Source organism: Coregonus clupeaformis, chromosome 24, assembly GCF_020615455.1.
Source record: "Coregonus clupeaformis isolate EN_2021a chromosome 24, ASM2061545v1, whole genome shotgun sequence".
Classification (NCBI taxonomy): domain Eukaryota; kingdom Metazoa; phylum Chordata; class Actinopteri; order Salmoniformes; family Salmonidae; genus Coregonus; species Coregonus clupeaformis.
In genome coordinates this window covers 15,390,863-15,417,537 of record NC_059215.1, presented here as the reverse complement: position 1 = coordinate 15,417,537, position 26,675 = coordinate 15,390,863, and the positions used below count along the sequence as shown (strand labels likewise).

At 44.9% G+C, this 26,675-nt stretch overlaps 1 protein-coding gene across 1 annotated transcript in view; it reads left to right on the top strand.

The window, feature by feature from the left end:
* LOC121587366 (leucine-rich repeat-containing G-protein coupled receptor 6) overlaps positions 1-26,675 on the top strand; it is a 164,494-nt gene that overhangs the window by 121,070 nt on the left and 16,749 nt on the right. The window contains exons 11-15 of the mRNA XM_045206808.1: positions 4,791-4,862; positions 5,009-5,074; positions 5,289-5,360; positions 13,289-13,360; positions 17,009-17,134. Coding sequence (XP_045062743.1) covers positions 4,791-4,862; positions 5,009-5,074; positions 5,289-5,360; positions 13,289-13,360; positions 17,009-17,134 — 408 coding nt within the window. The remainder of the gene's footprint in view (positions 1-4,790; positions 4,863-5,008; positions 5,075-5,288; positions 5,361-13,288; positions 13,361-17,008; positions 17,135-26,675) is intronic.

The following is a 26,675-nucleotide window of genomic DNA, read 5'->3' as shown; positions in this document are numbered from 1 at the left end:
CTGTCACCTCTATAATAAGACTGTCACCTCTATACTAACAGACTGTCACCTCTATAATAAGACTGTCACCTCTATACTAACATACTGTCACCTCTATAATAACATACTGTCACCTCTATACTAACACACTGTCACCTCTATAATAACAGACTGTCACCTCTATACTAACAGACTGTCACCTCTATACTAACAGACTGTCACCTCTATAATAACATACTGTCAACTCTATAATAAGACTGTCACCTCTATAATAAGACTGTCACCTCTATACTAACATACTGTCACCTCTAAACTAACACACTGTCACCTCTATACTAACATGTCACCTCTATAATAACAGACTGTCACCTCTATAATAACAGACTGTCACCTCTATATAACTGTCACCTCTATACTAACAGACTGTCACCTCTATAATAACAGACTGTCACCTCTATAATAACAGACTGTCACCTCTATAATAAGACTGTCACCTCTATACTAACAGACTGTCACCTCTATAATAACAGACTGTCACCTCTATACTAACAGACTGTCACCTCTATAATAACAGACTGTCACCTCTATAATAACAGACTGTCACCTCTATAATAACAGACTGTCACCTCTATAATAACAGACTGTCACCTCTATAATAACAGACTGTCACCTCTATAATAACAGACTGTCACCTCTATAATAAGACTGTCACCTCTATACTAACATACTGTCACCTCCATATTAAGACTGTCACCTCTATACTAACAGACTGTCACCTCTATAATAACAGACTGTCACCTCTATACTAACAGACTGTCACCTCTATAATAACAGACTGTCACCTCTATACTAACAGACTGTCACCTCTATAATAACAGACTGTCACCTCTATAATAACAGACTGTCACCTCTATAATAACAGACTGTCACCTCTATACTAACAGACTGTCACCTCTATACTAACAGACTGTCACCTCTATACTAACAGACTGTCACCTCTATAATAACAGACTGTCACCTCTACAATAACAGACTGTCACCTCTATACTAACAGACTGTCACCTCTATACTAACAGACTGTCACCTCTATAATAACAGACTGTCACCTCTATAATAACAGACTGTCACCTCTATAATAACAGACTGTCACCTCTATAATAAGACTGTCACCTCTATACTAACAGACTGTCACCTCTATAATAACAGACTGTCACCTCTATAATAAGACTGTCACCTCTATACTAACAGACTGTCACCTCTATAATAACAGACTGTCACCTCTATACTAACAGACTGTCACCTCTATAATAACAGACTGTCACCTCTATAATAACATACGGTCACCTCTATAATAACAGACTGTCACCTCTATACTAACAGACTGTCACCTCTATACTAACATACTGTCACCTCTATAATAAGACTGTCACCTCTATACTAACATACTGTCACCTCTATAATAACAGACTGTCACCTCTATAATAACAGACTGTCACCTCTATAATAACAGACTGTCACCTCTATACTAACAGACTGTCACCTCTATAATAACAGACTGTCACCTCTATAATAACAGACTGTCACCTCTATAATAAGACTGTCACCTCTATACTAACAGACTGTCACCTCTATACTAACAGACTCTCACCTCTATACTAACAGACTGTCACCTCTATAATAACAGACTGTCACCTCTATACTAACAGACTGTCACCTCTATAATAACAGACTGTCACCTCTATACTAACAGACTGTCACCTCTATAATAACAGACTGTCACCTCTATAATAACAGACTGTCACCTCTATAATAACAGACTGTCACCTCTATACTAACAGACTGTCACCTCTATACTAACAGACTGTCACCTCTATACTAACAGACTGTCACCTCTATAATAACAGACTGTCACCTCTACAATAACAGACTGTCACCTCTATACTAACAGACTGTCACCTCTATACTAACAGACTGTCACCTCTATAATAACAGACTGTCACCTCTATAATAACAGACTGTCACCTCTATAATAACAGACTGTCACCTCTATAATAAGACTGTCACCTCTATACTAACAGACTGTCACCTCTATAATAACAGACTGTCACCTCTATAATAAGACTGTCACCTCTATACTAACAGACTGTCACCTCTATAATAACAGACTGTCACCTCTATACTAACAGACTGTCACCTCTATAATAACAGACTGTCACCTCTATAATAACAGACTGTCACCTCTATAATAAGACTGTCACCTCTATACTAACAGACTGTCACCTCTATAATAACAGACTGTCACCTCTATAATAAGACTGTCACCTCTATACTAACAGACTGTTACCTCTATAATAACAGACTGTCACCTCTATAATAACAGACTGTCACCTCTATAATAAGACTGTCACCTCTATACTAACAGACTGTCACCTCTATACTAACATACTGTCACCTCTATACTAACAGACTGTCACCTCTATACTAACAGACTCTCACCTCTATACTAACAGACTGTCACCTCTATACTAACAGACTGTCACCTCTATAAAAACAGACTGTCAACTCTATACTAACAGACTGTCACCTCTATAATAACAGACTGTCACCTCTATAATAACAGACTGTCACCTCTATAATAACAGACTGTCACCTCTATACTAACAGACTGTCACCTCTATACTAACAGACTGTCACCTCTATAATAACAGACTCTCACCTCTATTATAACAGACTGTCACCTCTATACTAACAGACTGTCACCTCTATACTAACAGACTGTCACCTCTATAATAACAGACTCTCACCTCTATTATAACACACTGTCACCTCTATACTAACAGACTGTCACCTCTATAATAACAGACTGTCACCTCTATAATAACAGACTGTCACCTCTATAATAACATACTGTCACCTCTATACTAACAGACTCTCACCTCTATACTAACAGACTGTCACCTCTATAATAACAGACTGTCACCTCTATAATAAGACTGTCACCTCTATACTAACAGACTGTCACCTCTATAATAAGACTGTCACCTCTATACTAACAGACTGTCACCTCTGTAATAAGACTGTCACCTCTATAATAACAGACTGTCACCTCTATAATAAGACTGTCACCTCTATACTAACAGACTGTCACCTCTATAATAACAGACTGTCACCTCTATAATAAGACTGTCACCTCTATACTAACAGACTGTCACCTCTATAATAACAGACTGTCACCTCTATAATAACAGACTGTCACCTCTATAATAAGACTGTCACCTCTATACTAACAGACTGTCACCTCTATAATAACAGACTGTCACCTCTATACTAACATACTGTCACCTCTATAATAACAGACTGTCACCTCTATAATAACAGACTTACACCTCTATAATAACAGACTGTCACCTCTATACTAACAGACTGTCACCTCTATAATAACAGACTGTCACCTCTATAATAACAGACTGTCACCTCTATAATAAGACTGTCACCTCTATACTAACAGACTGTCACCTCTATACTAACAGACTCTCACCTCTATACTAACAGACTGTCACCTCTATAATAACAGACTGTCACCTCTATACTAACAGACTGTCACCTCTATAATAACAGACTGTCACCTCTATACTAACAGACTGTCACCTCTATAATAACAGACTGTCACCTCTATAATAACAGACTGTCACCTCTATAATAACAGACTGTCACCTCTATACTAACAGACTGTCACCTCTATACTAACAGACTGTCACCTCTATAATAACAGACTCTCACCTCTATTATAACACACTGTCACCTCTATACTAACAGACTGTCACCTCTATAATAACAGACTGTCACCTCTATAATAACAGACTGTCACCTCTATAATAACATACTGTCACCTCTATACTAACAGACTCTCACCTCTATACTAACAGACTGTCACCTCTATAATAACAGACTGTCACCTCTATAATAAGACTGTCACCTCTATACTAACAGACTGTCACCTCTATAATAAGACTGTCACCTCTATACTAACAGACTGTCACCTCTGTAATAAGACTGTCACCTCTATAATAACAGACTGTCACCTCTATACTAACAGACTCTCACCTCTATACTAACATACTGTCACCTCTATACTAACAGACTGTCACCTCTATAATAACAGACTGTCACCTCTATAATAACATACTGTCACCTCTATAATAACAGACTGTCACCTCTATAATAACACACTGTCACCTCTATAATAACATACTGTCACCTCTATAATAACAGACTGTCACCTCTATAATAAGACTGTCACCTCTATACTAACAGACTGTCACCTCTATAATAAGACTGTCACCTCTATACTAACAGACTGTCACCTCTGTAATAAGACTGTCACCTCTATAATAACAGACTGTCACCTCTACACTAACAGACTGTCATCTATATAATAACAGACTGTCACCTCTATACTAACATACTGTCACCTCTATAATAACATACTGTCACCTCTATAATAACAGACTGTCACCTCTATAATAACAGACTGTCACCTCTATAATAACAGACTGTCACCTCTATACTAACATACTGTCACCTCTATACTAACATACTGTCACCTCTATACTAACAGACTGTCACCTCTATAATAACAGACTGTCACCTCTATACTAACATACTGTCACCTCTATAATAACATACTGTCACCTCTATAATAACAGACTGTCACCTCTATAATAACAGACTGTCACCTCTATACCCCCCGACCCCCCACCCCTCGTCTCTCTACTCTTCCTCATCCCTCGTTCTCTCTCTCCTCTCTCTAGGACATTGACCAGGGCTGGTCTCTCTAGTCTTCCTCGGGGGTTGTGTCAGCAGCTACCCCGCCTCAGAGTACTGTGAGTACTTTGAACGCAAGAATGTGCACACACACAATTCTATTTAACTGTAGCCCCTAAAAGGCCAAGTGATAAACTCCCAAACCCACAGAAACACCTCTGACATGGACCTGAAACCCCAAATATTTTTGTTTGTGTGTTCACAGTGAGCTGGCTCATAATCAGATAGAGGATCTTCCCAGCTTCTATCACTGCTCTGCCCTGCAGGAGATGTGAGTAAATATGGTGTAATGGTTGTAGGTTAGAAGATTGTTCCAATAACAGTATGAATGAAATAGTAGGAGTCTATGCTTTCGTATTGTAATTTCACTGCTTGTTCTTTACTAACAGTGGTGTGTGTGTGTGTGTGTGTGTGTGTGTGTGTGTGTGTGTGTGTGTGTGTGTGTGTGTGTGTGTGTGTGTGTGTGTGTGTGTGTGTGTGTGTAGAGGCCTGCAGTATAACCACATTAGGAGGATTGAGGAGAGTACCTTCCAGCAGCTCAGCTCTCTACGGTCTCTGTGAGTATACTCTTTACTCTCTGTGAGTATACTCTTTACTCTCTGTGAGTATACTCTTTACTCTCTGTGAGTATACTCTTTACTCTCTGTGAGTATACTCTTTACTCTCTGTGAGTATACTCTTTACTCTCTGTGAGTATACTCTTTACTATCTGTGAGTATACTCTTTACTCTCTGTGAGTATACTCTTTACTCTCTGTGAGTATACTCTTTACTCTCTGTGAGTATTATCTTTACTCTCTGTGAGTATACTCTTTACTCTCTGTGAGTATACTCTTTACTCTCTGTGAGTATACTCTTTACTCTCTGTGAGTATACTCTTTATTCTCTGTGAGTATACTCTTGACTCTCTGTGAGTATACTCTTGACTCTCTGTGAGTATACTCTTTACTCTCTGTGAGTATACTCTTTATTCTCTGTGAGTATACTCTTGACTCTCTGTGAGTATACTCTTGACTCTCTGTGAGTATACTCTTTACTCTCTGTGAGCATACACTTTACTCTCTGTGAGTATACTCTTTACTCTCTGTGAGTATACTCTTTACTATCTGTGAGTATACTCTTTACTCTCTGTGAGTATACTCTTTATTCTCTGTGAGTATACTCTTGACTCTCTGTGAGTATACTCTTGACTCTCTGTGAGTATACTCTTTACTCTCTGTGAGCATACACTTTACTCTCTGTGAGTATACTCTTTACTCTCTGTGAGTATACTCTTTACTCTCTGTGAGTATTATCTTTACTCTCTGTGAGTATTATCTTTACTCTCTGTGAGTATACTCTTTACTCTCTGTGAGTATTAGCTTTACTCTCTGTGAGTATTATCTTTACTCTCTGTGAGTATACTCTTTACTCTCTGTGAGTATTATCTTTACTCTCTGTGAGTATACTCTTTACTATCTGTGAGTATACTCTTTACACTCTGTGAGTATTATCTTTACTTTCTGTGGGTATACTCAATACTCTCTGTGAGTATACTCTTTACTCTCTGTGAGTATACTCTTTACTCTCTGTGAGTATACTCTTTACTAAAATCAAATCAAACTTTTTTGCCACATGCGCCGAATACAACAGGTGTAGACATTACCATGATATGCTTACTTACAGCCCTTAACCAACAATGCATTTATTTCTTAATAAAAAAGTAAAATAAAACAACAACAACAAAAAAGTGTTGAGAAAAAAAGAGCAGAAGTAAAATAAAATAACAGTAGGGAGGCTATATACAGGGGGGTACCGGTGCAGAGTCAATGTGCGGGGGCACCGGCTAGTCGAGGTAATTGAGGTAATATGTGCATGTGGGTAGAGTTAAAGTGACTATGCATAAATAATTAACAGAGTAGCAGCAGCGTAAAAAGATGGGGTGGGGGGGCAGTGCAAATAGTCCAGGTAGCCATGATTAGCTGTTCAGGAGTCTTATGGCTTGGGGGTAGAAGCTGTTGAGAAGCCTTTTGGACCTAGACTTGGCGCTCCGGTACCGCTTGCCGTGCGGTAGCAGAGAGAACAGTCTATGACTAGGGTGGCTGGAGTCTTTGACAATTTTGAGGGCCTTCCTCTGACACCGCCTGGTATAGAGGTCTTGGATGGCAGGAAGCTTGGCCCCAGTGATGTACTGGGCCGTACGCACTACCCTCTGTAGTGCCTTGCGGTCAGAGGCCGAGCAGTTGCCATACCAGGCAGTGATGCAACCAGTCAGGACGCTCTCGATGGTGCAGCTGTATAACTTTTTGAGGATCTGAGGACCCATGCCAAATCTTTTCAGTCTCCTGAGGGCGAGTAGGCTTTGTCGTGCCCTCTTCACGACTGTCTTGGTGTGTTTGGACCATGATAGTTCATTGGTGATGTGGACACCAAGGAACTTGATGCTCTCAACCTGTTCCACTACAGCCCCGTCGACGAGAATGGGGGCGTGCTCAGTCCTCTTTTTCCCCCCTGTAGTCCACAATCATCTCCTTTTTCTTGGTCACGTTGAGCGAGAGGTTGTTATCCTGGCACCACACGGCCAGGTCTCTGACCTCCTCCCTATAGGCTGTCTCATCGTTGTCGGTGATCAGGCCTACCACTGTTGTGTCGTCGGCAAACTTAATGGTAGTGTTGGAGTTGTGCCTGGCCATGCAGTCATGGGTGAACAGGGAGTACAGGAGGGCACTGACCACGCACCCCTGAGGGGCCCCCATGTTGAGGATCAGCGTGGCAGATGTGTTGTTACCTACCCTTACCACCTGGGGGCGGCCCATCAGGAAGTCCAGGATCCAGTTGCAGAGGGAGGTGTTTAGTCCCAGGATACTTAGCTTAGTGATGAGCTTTGAGGGCACTATGGTGTTGAACGCTGAGCTGTAGTCAATTAATAGCATTCTCACGTAGATGTTCCTCTTGTCCAGGTATGAAAGGGCAGTGTGGAGTGCAAAAGAGATTGCATAATCTGTGGATCTGTTGGGGCGGTATGCAAATTAGAGTGGGTCTAGGGTTCTGGGATAATGGTGTTGATGTGAGCCATGACCATTCTTTCAAAGCACTTCATGGCTACAGACGTCAGTGCTACAGGTCGGTAGTCATTTAGGCAGGTTATCTTAGTGTCCTTGGGCACTCTGTGAGTATACTCTTTACTCTCAGTGAGTATACTCTTTACTATCTGTGAGTATACTCTTTACTCTCTGTGAGTATACTCTTTACTCTCTGTGAGTACACTCCTTCAGTAGCCTCCAACTGCTCTTAAACACTAGTAAAACTAAATGCATGCTCTTCAACCGAACGCTGCTTGCACCCGCCCACCCGACTAGAATCACTACACTCGACGGGTCTGACCTAGAGTATGTGGACAACTACAAATATCTAGGTGTCTGGTTAGACTGTAAACTCTCCTTCCAGACTCACATTAAGAATCTCCAATCCAGAGTTAAATCTAGAATCGGTTTCCTATTTCGCAACAAAGCCTCCTTCACTCATGCTGCCAAACATGCCCTCGTAAAACTGACTATCCTACCGATCCTTGACTTCGGCGATGTCATTTACAAAATAGCCTCCAACACTCTACTCATCAAATTGGATGTAGTCTATCACAGTGCCATCCGTTTTGTCTCCAAAGCCCCATATAATACCCACCACTGTGACCTGTACGCTCTTGTTGGCTGGTCCTCACTACATATTCGTCGCCAAACCCACTGGCTCCAGGCCATCTATAAATCACTGCTAGGCAAATCCCCGCCTTATCTTAGCTCATTGGTCACCATAGCAACACCCACCCGTAGTCTGCGCTCCAGCGGGTATATCTCACTGGTCATCCCCAAAGCCAACACCTCCTTTGGCCGCAATTCCTTCCAGTTCTCTGCTGCCAATGACTGGAACAAATTGAAAAATCTCTGAAGCTGGAGACACTTATCTCCCTCACTAACTTTAAGCATCAGTTGTCAGAGCACCTTACCGATCACTGCACCTGTACACAGCCCATCTGAAATTAGCCCGCCCAACTACCTCATCCCTATATTGTTATTTATTTTGCTCATTTGTACCCCAGTATCTCTATTTGCACATCATCTCTTGCACATCTATCATTCCAGTGTTAATACTAATTGTAATTATTTTGCACTATAGCCTATTTTATTGCCTTACCTCCATAACTTGCTAAATTTGCACACACTGTATATATATGTATTTCTGTTGTATTTTTTTTTACTTTGTTTTGTTTTACCCTATATGTAACTCTGTGTTGTTGTTTTTATCGCACTGCTTTTGCTTTATCTTGGCCAGGTCGCAGTTGTAAATGAGAACTTGTTCTCAACTGGTTTACCTGGTGTGATGTCACGAGAGGCTGTGTCCTGGAGGGACGTTACATCCCCCTGAGATGGCTGCAAACCCAGACAGCTATGGCTCCATCTGCTGGTATGGTCGGGAACTCCAACCCTCTATGGCCAATCTTCCCCACGCAGCTGAAACCAATCAGGAGCTGATGAGCTGAAGGTTTGTTGAAGTGAAGAGACACAGTCTCCAACCTGGGCTCTCTGGAGGACAAGAGTGCTGCACGTCCACTTCCATGAGGAATATAAGGATTTGGAGATACTTACCTTTGGGGAAATACTCACCTTTGGATATATGCACCTGTGGAAATACGTGTGGGACATTTGGAAGGACGTTTTGCTGGGTTGGCCACTAGCTGCAACGTGGAATACAGTAAGACTGGGGAAAAGTTATTTGAGCGAGTGAGAGTTATGATTTTGGATGTGGAAGAGACATCCCTGAACTGTTAACCCTTAAAGAGCCACAAGAGAACAGAATTGTGTTATACTTTCGTTAGTTTCCCAAGACCTTTAATAAAATCCTTGTTTTGATTGAACCTGGTCTCCTTGCACTACTTGAGCAATCCCGCTGAAAGCTGTGTAGCCTCTCGTGACGTCACAGATGGTGGAGAATACGGGCACGCTCAAGCGTTAATAGTGCATGTCAGAGGAGGATACCGAAGGTTTGATCACCCAGTTTTCCAAGTTGGCCGTAGGCTCCCCGCCGACTGAAATGGAGGACATATTGAAAGCCCTTGTTGCTGGCCAGCAAGCCCAGATGCAAGCAAACGTGGCTCTCTTGGAGGAGCAAAAGAAAGCCAACCTTCTGAAGGCAGAGGAATTGCAGTTGCAGAGACAGAGGGTTGTCCAAAATACCCGCCCAATAAAGGCAAGTGACTTTATATCAAAGATGGGAGCTACCGATGACATTGAGGCATACCTGCATGCATTTGAGGCCACGGCCACTAGGGAAGCCTGGCCCAAGCAACAGTGGGTTGGTCTGTTAGCCCCCTTTCTAACCGGGGAATCGCTGAATGCTGTCCGGGACCTGGGCCCTGACCAGGTTACTGACTATGATGCCCTGAAGTCTGAGATCCTCAGCAGATATGGACTCACAAAGTTTGGTATGGCCCAGCGCTTTCACAGCTGGACCTTCCAACCAGACCAACCTCCTCGGGCGCAGATGCATGAACTTGTCCGAATCGCAAGGGAAATGGCTGGATCCGCAGAGGAATACAGCAGCGGCGGTGGTGGAGGCCGTTGTGGTGGATCGTTACCTACGCGCCCTGCCTTATGAGGCAAAACGGTTCATCAGTCAACAGGCCTTGACCACGGCTGATCTGACCGTGGAAGCTGTGGAAAAGTACCAGGCCACAGCGGAGATGCTGAATGCTTCCCGAAAAGACCCCAGGAGTGCGGCCCCACCACAAATGGGAAGAACCCGTCCCAAAGGACCCCAAGGTCTCGAACCCAGCCACGTCAGGACTTATCCCGGCTCCAGGGGGAGCCAGAAACCAGGCGGGTCCAAGAAGAGTACACCAGGAGGGGGAACTTCGACAGTGTTACCGGTGTGGGGGAGATGGGACATATCTCCTGGCAGTGTGGGAAACCAGCCGATGAACCTATGCCCACTGCGGAGTCCTCCAGCTCAGCACCCACACACCGTTTTGCCTCGCTCTTGGGAGTCGTAGATGGCGGCCCAGATCGACCCCCCACCTGCCCGGTAACTGTGAATCACCATGATGTGGAGGCCTTACTGGATTCTGGTAGCCGGGCCACCCTGGTGCGTAAGGATTTGGTGGGCCCAACGTGTCTGACCCCGGGGAAAGTCCTCCCAGTTTCCTGTGTCCATGGGGACACCAGAGAATACCCCATTACTGAACTTACAATGACCAGCACACGGGGAACCATACACACGACGGGCGGGGTGGTTGATTCCCTCCCCGTCCCTGTCCTAATTGGACGAGACTGCCCAGCCTTTTACCCACTCTGGAGAGAGTCTCAGGAGAGGATAACCCGAGTACCTCGGAAACGGAGAGGCAAGACTCATCCTGGGAAGGCTCCGGTGCAATCCTCCGAGTTACTCACTCCCGCCCGGGCTCTGATAGGGATGGCAGGTGCCCAGACCGACACAGAGACGGAGCTACAGAATCTGGACAAAGAACTGTCTGGTCTGAAGGGGACCGCTGAGAGGTATCGTTTGTTAAAGCAACAGTTAGACATGAAGACAGAAGAGTTAGATATCCTCCAGGCTAAACTCCAACAGAGCTCCTTCCCTAAGCAACAGGAGGAGCTGGAGAGGCTGCGCAGGACCATCGAGGAGTGTGAGGAGACCCTGCGCAGTAGTAAGGAGGTCCAGAAGAAGGCAGAGGAGAAGTACAAGGTGTTGGAGAACAAGATGAAGAATGCGGAGGCAGAGAGAGAGAAGGAACTGAAAGCTGCTCAACAGAAGCTAAACTCTGCTAAAACCAAGGCTGATGCGTTCAGTAAGAAACTCAAGGAGAGACAACAGGAGGCTGAGTCCCTGGTCCTAGAGGTGGAGGAGTTGAAGAGAGAGCAGGCTGGCAAGCACCACGGCAATGCGGACGCCCTCTCCCGGCGTGATGCCTTCTTCGCTGCCTTTAACCCGACGAGGACGTCGGTCCCGAGGAGGGGGATGTGTGATGTCACGAGAGGCTGTGTCCTGGAGGGACGTTACATCCCCCTGAGATGGCTGCAAACCCAGACAGCTATGGCTCCATCTGCTGGTATGGTCGGGAACTCCAACCCTCTATGGCCAATCTTCCCACGCAGCTGAAACCAATCAGGAGCTGATGAGCTGAAGGTTTGTTGAAGTGAAGAGACACAGTCTCCAACCTGGGCTCTCTGGAGGACAAGAGTGCTGCACGTCCACTTCCATGAGGAATATAAGGATTTGGAGATACTTACCTTTGGGGAAATACTCACCTTTGGATATATGCACCTGTGGAAATACGTGTGGGACATTTGGAAGGACGTTTTGCTGGGTTGGCCACTAGCTGCAACGTGGAATACAGTAAGACTGGGGAAAAGTTATTTGAGCGAGTGAGAGTTATGATTTTGGATGTGGAAGAGACATCCCTGAACTGTTAACCCTTAAAGAGCCACAAGAGAACAGAATTGTGTTATACTTTCGTTAGTTTCCCAAGACCTTTAATAAAATCCTTGTTTTGATTGAACCTGGTCTCCTTGCACTACTTGAGCAATCCCGCTGAAAGCTGTGTAGCCTCTCGTGACGTCACACTGGTTAAATAAAGGTGAAAAAAAAAATATATATATATATATACTCTTTACTCTCTTTGAGTATTATCTTTACTATCCGTGAGTATACTCTTTACTATCTGTGAGTATATCTTTATTCTCTGTGAGTATACTCTGTACTATCTGTGAGTATATCTTTATTCTCTGTGAGTATACTCTGTACTCTCTGTGAGTATTATCTTTACTCTCTGATAGTATACTATTTACTCTCTGTGAGTATACTCTTTACTCTCTGTGAGTATTATCTTTACTCTCTGTGAGTATACTATTTACTCTCTGTGAGTATACTATTTACTCTCTGTGAGTATACTCTTTACTCTCTGTGAGTATACTCTTTACTCTCTGTGAGTATACTCATTACTCTCTGTGAGTATACTCTTTACTATCTGTGAGTATATATTTACTCTCTGTGAGTATACTCTTTACTATCTGTGAGTATACTCTTTACTCTCTGTGAGTATACTCTTTACTATCTGTGAGTATATCTTTACTCTCTGTGAGTATACTCTGTACTCTCTGTGAGTATACTCTTTACTATCTGTGAGTATATATTTACTCTCTGTGAGTATACTCTTTACTCTCTGTGAGTATACTCGTTACTCTCTGTGAGTATATCTTTACTCTCTGTGAGTATACTCATTACTCTCTGTGAGTATACTCTTTACTATCTGTGAGTATATATTTACTCTCTGTGAGTATACTCTTTACTATCTGTGAGTATACTCTGTACTCTCTGTGAGTATACTCTGTACTCTCTGTGAGTATACTCTTTCTCCTACACACAAACTGTTACTCTCTGTGAACACTGTTACTCTGTTACTCTATCACTAAACACAAAATGATGAATAATGACAGTAACTAATTCTCTCTACCCAGAGATCTCAGCTTCAACAGTATTGAGTGGATTCACCCTGATGCCTTCATTTGGTTCCATTCTCTGACCAGACTGTGAGTCTACAATGTTTTTCATCACTACTGGTTATTACCTACAGTGGCTTGCGAAAGTATTCACCCCCCTTGGCATTTTTCCTATTTTGTTGCCTTACAACCTGGAATTAAAATTGATTTTGGGGGTGTTTGTATTATTTGATTTACACAACATGCCTACCACTTTGAAGATTAACTGAGGATGGTCCTCCCCTTCCCCCTCTGCGGAGCCTCCACTGATGTCAGCCTGGTCTCTTAGACCAGACGTAATAAAGTAAATGTAAATCCAGGACATTCAAATGAGTATGATACTTAATGTTACGTTTGGGAATGTTACATAAGACATGGTTACTTAAGGCAAAAACCAAAATAGAGTGTATGGGTGGATGAATAACACGAATATCTAGCAACCCAGCGGTTGTGAGTTCAACTCACCACAGACATCTTTAGCATTTTAGCAACTTTTTAGCAACTACATTTTTTTGTGAAACAAACAAGAAATAAGACAGAAAAAACAAAAAACTTGAGCGTGCATAACTATTCACCCTCTCAAAGTCAATACTTTGCAGAGCCACCTTTTGCAGCAATTACAGCTGCAAGTCTCTTGGGGTATGTCTCTATAAGCTTGGCACATCTAGCCACTGGGATTTTTGCCCATTCTTCAAGGCAAAACTGCTCCAGCTCCTTCAAGTTGGATGGGTTCTGCTGTACAGCAATCTTTAAGTCATACCACAGATTCCCAATTGGATTGAGGTCTGGGCTTTGACTAGGCCATTCCAAGACATTTAAATGTTTCCCCTTAAACCACTCAAGTGTTGCTTTAGTAGTATGCTTAGGGTCATTGTCCTGCTGGAAGGTGAACCTCCATCCCAGTCTCAAATCTCTGGAAGACTGAAACAGGTTTCCCTCAAGAATGTCCCTGTATTTAGCGCCATCATCATTCCTTCAATTCTTACCAGTCTTCCAGTCCCTGCCGATGAAAAACATCCCCACAGCATGATGCTGCCATTACCATGCTTCACTGTGGATGGTGTTCTCGGGGTGATGAGAGGTGTTGGGTTTGCGCCAGACATAGCATTTTCCTTGATGGCCAAAAAGCTCAATTTTAGTCTCATCTGACCAGAGTACCTTCTTCCATATGTTTGGGGAGTCTTCCACATGGCTTTTTGCTAAAAACCAAACGTGCAATGGCGTTTTTCTGGCCACTCTTCCATAAATCCCATCTCTGTGGAGTGTATGGCTTAAAGTGGTCCTATGGACAGATACTCCAATCTCCGCTGTGGAGCTTTGCAGCTGCTTCAAGGTTATCTTTGGTCTCTTTGTTGGCTCTCTGATTTATTAAATCCATTTAAATTACAGGTTCTAATGCAACAAAATAGGATAAACACCAAGGGGTATGAATACTTTTGCAAGGCACTGTACATACAAACACACATATAACCACACAGAGATAACCACACAGAGATAACCACACAGATAACCACACACAGATAACCACACACAGATAACCACACACAGATAACCACACACAGAGATAACCACACACAGAGATAACCACACACAGATAACCACACACAGATAACCACACAGAGATAACCACACACAGATAACCACACACAGATAACCACACAGAGATAACCACACAGAGATAACCACACAGAGATAACCACACAGAGATAACCACACACAGATAACCACACACAGATAACCACACAGAGATAACCACACAGAGATAACCACACAGAGATAACCACACACAGATAACCACACAGAGATAACACACAGAGATAACCACACACAGATAACCACACAGAGATAACCACACAGAGATAACCACTCACACAGATAACCACACACAGATAACCACACAGAGATAACCACACACAGATAACCACACACAGATAACCACACACAGATAACCACACAGAGATAACCACACAGAGATAACCACACACATATAACCACACACAGATAACCACACACAGATAACCACACAGAGATAACCACACAGAGATAACCACTCACACATATAACCACACACAGATAACCACACAGAGATAACCACACACAGATAACCACACACAGATAACCACACACCACCAAGCAAGTCAGGGAAATCCCCCTCACTCTGTGTAACCAGCTCCCTAGTTTTATTAGAACACAACATAACTGTGTGTAACTTTGGTTCTCCTTAATTAAAGCAACTCTTTAGCCCAACACTGAGACAGACTGTAGACACTAGCAGACAGACAGACTGACAGACTGTAGACACTGAGACGCTAGCAGACAGACAGACAGACTGACAGACTGTAGACACTGAGACGCCAGCAGACAGACAGACAGACAGACAGACACTGAGACACTAGCAGACAGACAGACAGACTGACAGACAGACACTGAGACACTAGCAGACAGACAGACAGACAGACAGACAGACAGACACTGAGACACTAGCAAACAGACAGACAGACAGACTGACAGACAGACACTGATACACTAGCAGACAGACAGACAGACTGACAGACAGACACTGAGACACTAGCAGACAGACAGACAGACAGACAGACAGACACTGAGACACTAGCAGACAGACAGACAGACAGACAGACAGACAGACACTGAGACACTAGCAAACAGACAGACAGACAGACTGACAGACAGACACTGAGACACTAGCAGACAGACAGACAGACTGACAGACAGACACTGAGACACTAGCAGACAGACAGACAGACAGACAGACACTGAGACACTAGCAGACAGACAGACAGACAGACACTGAGACACTAGCAAACAGACAGACAGACAGACAGACACTGAGACACTAGCAGACAGACAGACAGACAGACAGACACTGAGACACTAGCAGACAGACAGACAGACAGACAGACACTGAGACACTAGCAAACAGACAGACAGACAGACTGACAGACAGACACTGAGACACTAGCAGACAGACAGACAGACAGACACTGAGACACTAGCAAACAGACAGACAGACAGACAGACAGACAGACATACTGTAGACACTGAGACACTAGCAGACAGACAGACAGACAGACAGACAGACAGACAGACAGACAGACAGACACTGAGACACTAGCAGACAGACAGACAGACAGACACTGAGACACTAGCAAACAGACAGACAGACAGACAGACAGACAGACATACTGTAGACACTGAGACACTAGCAGACAGACAGACAGACAGACAGACAGACTGTAGACACTGAGACACTAGCAGACAGACAGACAGACAGACAGACAGACAGACAGACAGACAGACTGTAGACACTGAGACACTAGCAGACAGACAGACAGACTGTAGACACTGAGACACTAGCAGACAGACAGACAGACAGACAGACTGTAGACACTGAGACACTAGCAGACAGACAGACAGACAGACAGACAGACAGACACTGAGACACTAGCAGACAGACAGACAGTAGACACTGAGACACTAGACGACAGACAGACAGTAGACACTAGCAGACAGATGAAAACCCCTTTCTCTAGATCCCTCCAAATCACACTGTATTAGAAGAGAACAAATCAATGACATGACAAACATGCAAGGAGCACAGACCATGTTTGGGGATTTCACAGTAAGTGTTTTCATAATCATTTTAAACATGACTGAATTCCCCCATCCCTCCCTTTACAGGGACCTGAGTGAGAACAGTCTGACGTCACTTCCTGTGGGCGGTCTGGGGGGACTGACCCATCTGAAGCTGAAAGGAAACATGGAGCTCTATGAGGAGTTTAGTCCTGAACACTTCACCCGCATGAGGTATGACCCCTAACCCTTCCCACGGATAAGGTACGATGACCCTAACTCTAACCCCTGACCTTGAACCCTAACGCTTCAGCCCTGAAGACTTCCCACGCAGACCCTCAAGGAATCTGCGCACGCATAATTCCGTCGAAAATCCGCAGAATTTAAAATAGAATGCATAGGATTTTAAAGCTAAAAATAAGCTGCCAACTGAAAGTTTAACTCAAAGTTAAATAAAATGTACTTGTTGAATTTAAGTTTTTCTTCTGTTTTCATTTATGTATTTGAATCGCCGAAAAGTGTACGGAGAGGTGTAAACCCCTTGTGAGTGAGAGCTGTATGGTGCAGACAGCTGTCTGAGGAGAGAGAGAGGATTCTCAGACAGGGACAGGGACAGGGACCAGAATAACAGACAGGGACAGGGACCAGAATAACAGACAGGGACAGGGACAGGGACCAGAATAACAGACAGGGACAGGGACAGGGACCAGAATAACAGACAGGGACAGGGACCAGAATAACAGACAGGGACAGGGACCAGAATAACAGACAGGGACAGGGACCAGAATAACAGACAGGGCCAGGGCCAGGGACCAGAATAACAGACAGGGACAGGGACCAGAATAACAGACAGGGACAGGGACCAGAATAACAGACAGGGCCGGGGACCAGAATAACAGACAGGGACAGGGCCGGGGACCAGAATAACAGACAGGGCCAGGGACCAGAATAACAGACAGGGACAGGGCCAGGGACCAGAATAACAGACAGGGACAGGGACCAGAATAACAGACAGGGACAGGGCCAGGGACCAGAATAACAGACAGGGACAGGGACCAGAATAACAGACAGGGACAGGGACCAGAATAACAGACAGGGCCAGGGCCAGGGACCAGAATAACAGACAGGGACAGGGACCAGAATAACAGACAGGGCCAGGGACCAGAATAACAGACAGGGCCAGGGCCAGGGACCAGAATAACAGACAGGGACAGGGACCAGAATAACAGAGAGGGACAGGGACCCGAATAACAGACAGGGACAGGGACAGGGACCAGAATAACAGACAGGGACAGGGACCAGAATAACAGACAGGGACAGGGACCAGAATAACAGACAGGGACAGGGCCAGGGACCAGAATAACAGACAGGGACAGGGACCAGAATAACAGACAGGGACAGGGCCAGGGACCAGAATAACAGACAGGGACAGGGCCAGGGACCAGAATAACAGACAGGGACAGGGACCAGAATAACAGACAGGGACAGGGCCAGGGCCAGGGACCAGAATAACAGACAGGGACAGGGCCAGGGACCAGAATAACAGACAGGGACAGGGACCAGAATAACAGACAGGGACAGGGACCAGAATAACAGACAGGGCCAGGGACCAGAATAACAGACAGGGCCAGGGACCAGAATAACAGACAGGGCCAGGGACCAGAATAACAGACAGGGACAGGGACCAGAATAACAGACAGGGACAGGGACAGGGACCAGAATAACAGACAGGGACAGGGACCAGAATAACAGACAGGGACAGGGACAGGGACCAGAATAACAGACAGGGACAGGGACAGGGACCAGAATAACAGACAGGGACAGGGACCAGAATAACAGACAGGGACAGGCCAGGGACCAGAATAACAGACAGGGCCAGGGACCAGAATAACAGACAGGGACAGGGACAGGGACCAGAATAACAGACAGGGACAGGGACCAGAATAACAGACAGGGACAGGGACCAGAATAACAGACAGGGACAGGGCCAGGGACCAGAATAACAGACAGGGACAGGGACCAGAATAACAGACAGGGACAGGGACCAGAATAACAGACAGGGACAGGGCCAGGGACCAGAATAACAGACAGGGACAGGGACAGGGACCAGAATAACAGACAGGGACAGGGCCAGGGACCAGAATAACAGACAGGGACAGGGACCAGAATAACAGACAGGGACAGGGACCAGAATAACAGACAGGGACAGGGACAGGGACCAGAATAACAGACAGGGACAGGGCCAGGGACCAGAATAACAGACAGGGACAGGGCCAGGGAGTTTCCAGCTGAACTGTACGAGGATAGAGGAGTACTTTTCTGCCAAGTCTGTCAGCATTCAATCGACTACATTACGGCGTCAAACTGCGGTGGAGCACTTGCGGTCATTCCGACACAATGACAGGATGGCTAGTGGACCAGGTAAGCGTTCCGATGCTTTAGCTAGCTACAGATATATTAGCTAGATAATAGGTTTGCTCTAGCTAGCTAATATCTGTTCTTGACATTTTTGTCTGTATCTACATAGATTGGCAAGTTAGCTAGCTAGCTAAAGTTAGCCTGGCACGCTTCCCATGTTCCCAGGTCCCATCACGTAATTTAGGCTAGCTTGCTAGCTAACTTAACTGAGGTAATGCTAGCTAACAAGTTAGCCAAAGTGACGTGGTGGAGCTATCAAAACAAGTGACAAGTTAAGAATTACAAAAGCAGCAAGTCACAGACATATTTTGTGAGACTTTTTTTTTTCAAAGCTTGAGATCTACTGTAGGCCTGCTATTGAACTCAACCTGAGAATTCTTCATTTACCAAATTTAACCATTGTTCTTTATTTTCTATAATGTTTTTCAGTCCAAACAAGAACACAGACCCTCCTGTCTGGCAAAGACCCCCTCCACAGCTGAGAGAAAGGAGTTCATCTTGGACTTCCCAAAGAACATTAATCGAATATACCTCTTGAGAAGAGGCCCAAGTTCTCCACATTTCTGAAGAGGGTCTGTCACAGCGCCATCCCATCTGCGTACCCTGTCTGTTATTCTGGTCCCTGGCCCTGTCCCTGTCTGTTATTCTGGTCCCTGGCCCTGTCCTTGTATTGGTCACATACACACATTTAGCAGATGTTATTGCGGGTGTAGCGAAATGCTTCTAAAGCTTGAGTACATGCCAGAGCTCCATCCACAATATGAGCAGGACATCAGAGTCGCTGTAGAGTGAAATGACATTTATGTCATCCTTGATGAGACGACCGATGCCTTTGGAAGGATTGCTCTCTCCATCCTACTCCAGCCAGTGGATGAGCGACCTGTTGTAGCAGACCTGGCTTTCTTGGATAAAGGAAATTTTTCCCACTGTGCCCCAAGCTGTCATTTCCTGTCTCAACAACAATGGGGGTTGACTTTAACGATGTGTCGGCTTTCGTAGCGACTTAGCTGGCTACATGAAGGCTTTCGACAGCATCTTGAAGGGCCTCTTCCCCAACTCCGGACACATCCCCTGCTTTGCCTGAGCCTGGTGCTGGAGGTTTTTCCAGAGGTGTTTGAGGACGTGAACAGGCGAGTGCGGTTCTGGTGAAGAAGGTGTTCTCACAGGCACCCCAAGCGTCGTCTGGAGCTGAGATCATTCATGCTGGGAAATGGCCATTCTCCTGTGGTGCCTGTTTATGCTGTGCAGACCAGGTGGGGCTCCTGGATACGTGCTGTGGCGTACCTGGCAGAGTACATGGATGTGCGACCTTACCAGAAACGGCCAAGTGTGTCCAGGACCTTTGTGAGCTGCTGAGGGAACACACGGCCCAGCTGAAAACCCAGGCAGTGTTCATTGTGGAGCATAGTGTGGAGATAGTGGCTAACCTGACAAAGCTGGAGGAGACCTCTGTGCCAACAGCCCACAACAGCAAGCTGGAGGACCTGCAAATGCAGTTTGAGTACGGCAGAACAGCTGGGGCTGACGACTGGCGACCTCATACAACGGAGCTGCTGGGGGAAGACAGGCTCTCCTGCACTGAGTTGTTCCAGTCTGCCGTGGCAGCATGATCCATCAAGCTGCAGACTGTGCTGGAGAAACACCCCTGCCTCCACCTCTTCAAGTCTAGATCCAGCCCAGCTAGTAGGATCAAGAAAGGACATTAAGGACTATGTCCATGCCAGGTGTCTGCAGAGTGGCGGCACAGATACATTGGCATCGGCAAGGCAGACGCTATGGAAGTGAGTGGTGGGCAGCTAGGCCGGACAGGATGCCAGCCTTAGTTCACATTACAACTGAGCCTCCCCACTACCTGGATGTATAAAGAATGTATGTACAGTGGGGGGGGAAAATGTATTTAGTCAGCCACCAATTGTGCAAGTTCTCCCACTTAAAAAGATGAGAGAGGCCTGTAATTATCATCATAGGTACATGTCAACTATGACAGACAAATTGAGAAGAAAAGAAATCCAGAAATTCACATTGTAGGATTTTTAATGAATTTATTTGCAAATGATGGTGGAAAATAAGTATTTGGTCACCTACAAACAAGCAAGATTTCTGGCTCTCACAGACCTGTAACTTCTTCTTTAAGAGGCTCCTCTGTCCTCCACTCGTTACCTGTATTAATGGCACCTGTTTGAACTTGTTATCAGTATAAAAGACACCTGTCCACAACCTCAAACAGTCACAGGTTACATACCGACTGGTGCTGGTCCACTGTCCATCAGTTCACTTCCAGTGGTGTCAGGTTACATACTGACTGGTCCACTGTCCATCAGTTCACCTCCAGTGGTGTAAAAAAAGACATCTGTCCACAACCCATTACAACTGAGCCTCCCCACTACCTGGATGTATAGATAATGTATAGATAATGTATGTATGTATAGGTGGATGTAGAGAGAATTTTCTCACATTATCAGATGCTACCTAATCAGCATAGAAGGAGCCTCACAGATACATTTTTTAAAATGTTGATTGCAAAGTATAATAGCATTGAGCACTAAAAAGCATGTCGGTCACACACCCCCACCAACTCTCCCACTCTTTCTGTGTTTTGATTTGAAGCAATTTGATAATAGTTAAGTTATATGCAATGTTCCCTCTAAGCTGCGCTCTTGCGCACCTCCTACAGGACTGCCCTGCAGAAGAAATGCTAATCAAATCAACATTTTATCAGGCCCTTTTCAATACAACAAACCAAAACACATCTAACTTTGCAAGATTGAGTCTGTGATTTTGACAGGGACAGGGACAGGGACCAGAATAACAGACAGGGACAGGGACCAGAATAACAGACAGGGACAGGGCCAGGGACCAGAATAACAGACAGGGACAGGGACAGGGACCAGAATAACAGACAGGGACAGGGCCAGGGACCAGAATAACAGACAGGGACAGGGACAGGGACCAGAATAACAGACAGGGACAGGGACCAGAATAACAGACAGGGACAGGGCCAGGGACCAGAATAACAGACAGGGACAGGGCCAGGGACCAGAATAACAGACAGGGACAGGGACCAGAATAACAGACAGGGACAGGGACCAGAATAACAGACAGGGACAGGGCCAGGGACCAGAATAACAGACAGGGACAGGGCCAGGGACCAGAATAACAGACAGGGACAGGGCCAGGGACCAGAATAACAGACAGGGACAGGGACCAGAATAACAGACAGGGACAGGGACCAGAATAACAGAGAGGGACAGGGCCAGGGACCAGAATAACAGACAGGGACAGGGACCAGAATAACAGACAGGGACAGGGACCAGAATAACAGACAGGGACAGGGACCAGAATAACAGACACGGACAGGGACAGGGACCAGAATAACAGACAGGGACAGGGACCAGAATAACAGACAGGGACAGGGACCAGAATAACAGACAGGGACAGGGACCAGAATAACAGACAGGGACAGGGACCAGAATAACAGACAGGGACAGGGACAGGGACCAGAATAACAGACAGGGACAGGGACCAGAATAACAGACAGGGACAGGGACCAGAATAACAGACAGGGACAGGGACCAGAATAACAGACAGGGACAGGGACAGGGACCAGAATAACAGACAGGGACAGGGACAGGGACCAGAATAACAGACAGGGACAGGGACAGGGACCAGAATAACAGACAGGGACAGGGACCAGAATAACAGACAGGGACAGGGACCAGAATAACAGACAGGGACAGGGACCAGAATAACAGACAGGGACAGGGCGCCACGGAGTATCATTCTATTGGCAGGGGTAGCCCACGAGCGGTCTTTCAATCACCCGCAAGTGAATGTGCTTTTCATATCAGTTCAGATCAGAGCCGTGGGTGGGGAACATTTGTTGATATTCTTTGCTAGTTAGTGAGTTATTAGCCCAGTTATAGATAAGTACAGGTCAGCAATGGGGAGTTAGATACTGCTTCCTACAAGAGCACAAACCGTGTAGGCTACATTTCAAGCTGTCTTTGAAAAGCCAGTCAGGTAAAAAGCTTGTCTTAATTAAATGGGCAGTGTTGTATTTTGAGACAGGCTTGAATATGCAAATAAGCCAATAGGCAGAGGGGTAGCCTACATTGTCTAATTCTCTGTATGGTAATAATCAATAATTTTATTTTGTAAAGTGGTTTTATTTTGAAAGCAATTTACAGTCACCTATTTGGCCCATGATGTTACAGACCAAGTAAAAAATAATTAATTAATGTCAAGCCCTTCATAATGTCAAAACGTTTTTTTAAAAGTCTCATGCAATGTAGACCTGCATTGAACACCACATATAGGCTACTGTAGGCTAGATCATAGAAATCAAAAGCTATTTCCATGTGAAAATGTAATGGGATTTGCTCCATTGGTTTTGTTGGTAGTCCTACATTATGCTCAGATAGCCACAATAACCTGTTGGCTACTGTCTAAAACTGTCAGGATACAGCCTGTTGGCTACTGTCTAAAACTGTCAGGATACAGCCTGTTGGCTACTGTCTAAAACTGTCAGGATACAGCCTGTTGGCTACTGTCTAAAACTGTCAGGATACAGCCTGTTGGCTACTGTCTAAAACTGTCAGGATACAGCCTGTTGGCTACTGTCTAAAACTGTCAGGATACAGCCTTTTGGCTACTGTCTAAAACTGTCAGGATACAGCCTCCGTGTTCACTGTAAACGCGTGCTGGAAGTTGCACAAAATTCTCACAACGTTCAAGTTTCCGCTCACAAAACCTCAAATTTGCTTAGCGCCCCAAAACATTTTGTTTATATGGTGAATGGAACAAAAATACAGAATTGTTCATCTAATCTATTTGGTGTTTACAGTGGGGGAAAAAAGTATTTAGTCAGCCACCAATTGTGCCAGTTCTCCCTCTTAAAAAGATGAGAGAGGCCTGTAATTTTCATCATAGGTACACGTCAACTATGACAGACAAAATGAGGAAAAAAAATCCAGAAAATCACATTGTAGGATTTTTATTTGCAAATTATGGTGGAAAATAAGTATTTGGTCAATAACAAAAGTTTCTCAATACTTTGTTATATACCCTTTGTTGGCAATGACACAGGTCAAACGTTTTCTGTAAGTCTTCACAAGGTTTTCACACACTGTTGCTGGTATTTTGGCCCATTCCTCCATGCAGATCTCCTCTAGAGCAGTGATGTTTTGGGGCTGTCGCTGGGCAACACGGACTTTCAACTCCCTCCAAAGATTTTCTATGGGGTTGAGATCTGGAGACTGGCTAGGCCACTCCAGGACCTTTAAATGCTTCTTACGAAGCCACTCCTTCATTGCCCGGGCGGTGTGTTTGGGATCATTGTCACGCTGAAAGACCCAGCCACGTTTCATCTTCAATGCCATTGCTGATGGAAGGAGGTTTTCACTCAAAATCTCACGATACATGGCCCCATTCATTCTTTCCTTTACACGGATCAGTCGTCCTGGTCCCTTTGCAGAAAAACAGCCCCAAATCATGATGTTTCCACCCCCATGCTTCACAGTAGGTATGGTGATCTTTGGATGCAACTCAGCATTCTTTGTCCTCCAAACACGACGAGTTGAGTTTTGACCAAAAAGTTCCATTTTGGTTTCATCTGACCATATGACATTCTCCCAATCCTCTTCTGGATCATCCAAATGCACTCTAGCAAACTTCAGACGGGCCTGGACATGTACTGGCTTAAGCAGGGGGACACGTCTGGCACTGCAGGATTTGAGTCCCTGGCGGCATAGTGTGTTACTGATGGTAGGCTTTGTTACTTTGGTCCCAGCTCTCTGCAGGTCATTCACTAGGTCCCCCGTGTGGTTCTGGGATTTTTGCTCACCGTTCTTGTGATCATTTTGACCCCTACGGGTGAGATCTTGCGTGGAGCCCCAGATCGAGGGAGATTATCAGTGGTCTTGTATGTCTTCCATTTCCTAATAATTGCTCCCACAGTTGATTTCTTCAAACCAAGCTGCTTACCTATTGCAGATTCAGTCTTCCCAGCCTGGTGCAGGTCTACAATTTTGTTTCTGGTGTCCTTTGACAGCTCTTTGGTCTTGGCCATAGTGGAGTTTGGAGTGTGACTGTTTGAGGTTGTGGACAGGTGTCTTTTATTCTGATAACAAGTTCAAACAGGTGCCATTAATACAGGTAACGAGTGGAGGACAGAGGAGCCTCTTAAAGAAGACGTTACAGGTCTGTGAGAGCCATAAATCTTGCTTGTTTGTAGGTGACCAAATACTTATTTTCCACCATAATTTGCAAATAAATTCATTAAAAATCCTACAATGTGAATTTCTGGAGAAAAAAATTCTCAATTTGTCTGTCATAGTTGACGTGTACCTATGATAAAAATGACAGGCCTCTCTCATCTTTTTAAGTGGGAGAACTTGCACAATTGGTGGCTGACTAAATACTTTTTTCCCCCACTGTATGTATTTAAATATGGATTCATCAATTTATTTTCATAAATTATTTTGCACTTTGTTGATTACGCTCTACTTCTTTATCTATCCTATTTTTCCAGAAGGAAACGTTTACGATGTTTTTATTTTTTTATTTAACAAGGCAAGTCAGTTAAGAACAAATTCTTATTTACAATGACGGCCTACACCGGCCAAACCCGGACGACGCTGGGCCAATTGTGCGCCGCCCTATGGGACTCCCAATCACGGCCGGTTGTGATACAGCCTGGAATCAAACCAGGGGGTCTGTATTGACGCCTCAAGCACTGAGATGCAGTGCCTTAGACCACTACGCCACTCGGGAGCCCAACAGGATCATGTAAAGCTTGAGTCTGTGTAGAGGTTATTTTTGACTGAGCTTTAGTAGAAGGATAACAGCAGGTTTATTGTCATCTAATACATCTTCCCTAGCATGGTTTTAGTCTTTCAACCTCGTCTGCTTCAGCCGTCTCAGCAACCACCTGTAGTAATCGTCAGAAGAACACTCCCACCGTCCAGCTCTTATTATACTCTCTATTTCAAACAATCTCCTGACCCAGCCACCAATACAACCTCAGGTGTTCTGACCCAGCCACCAATACACCCTCAGGTGTTCTGACCCAGCCACCAATACACCCTCAGGTGTTCTGACCCAGCCACCAATACAACCTCAGGTGTTCTGACCCAGCCACCAATACAACCTCAGGTGTTCTGACCCAGCCACCAATACAACCTCAGGTGTTCTGACCCAGCCACCAATACACCCTCAGGTGTTCAGACCCAGCCACCAATACACCCCCAGGTGTTCTGACCCAGCCACCAATACAACCTCAGGTGTTCTGACCCAGCCACCAATACACCCTCAGGTGTTCTGACCCAGCCACCAATACAACCTCAGGTGTTCTGACCCA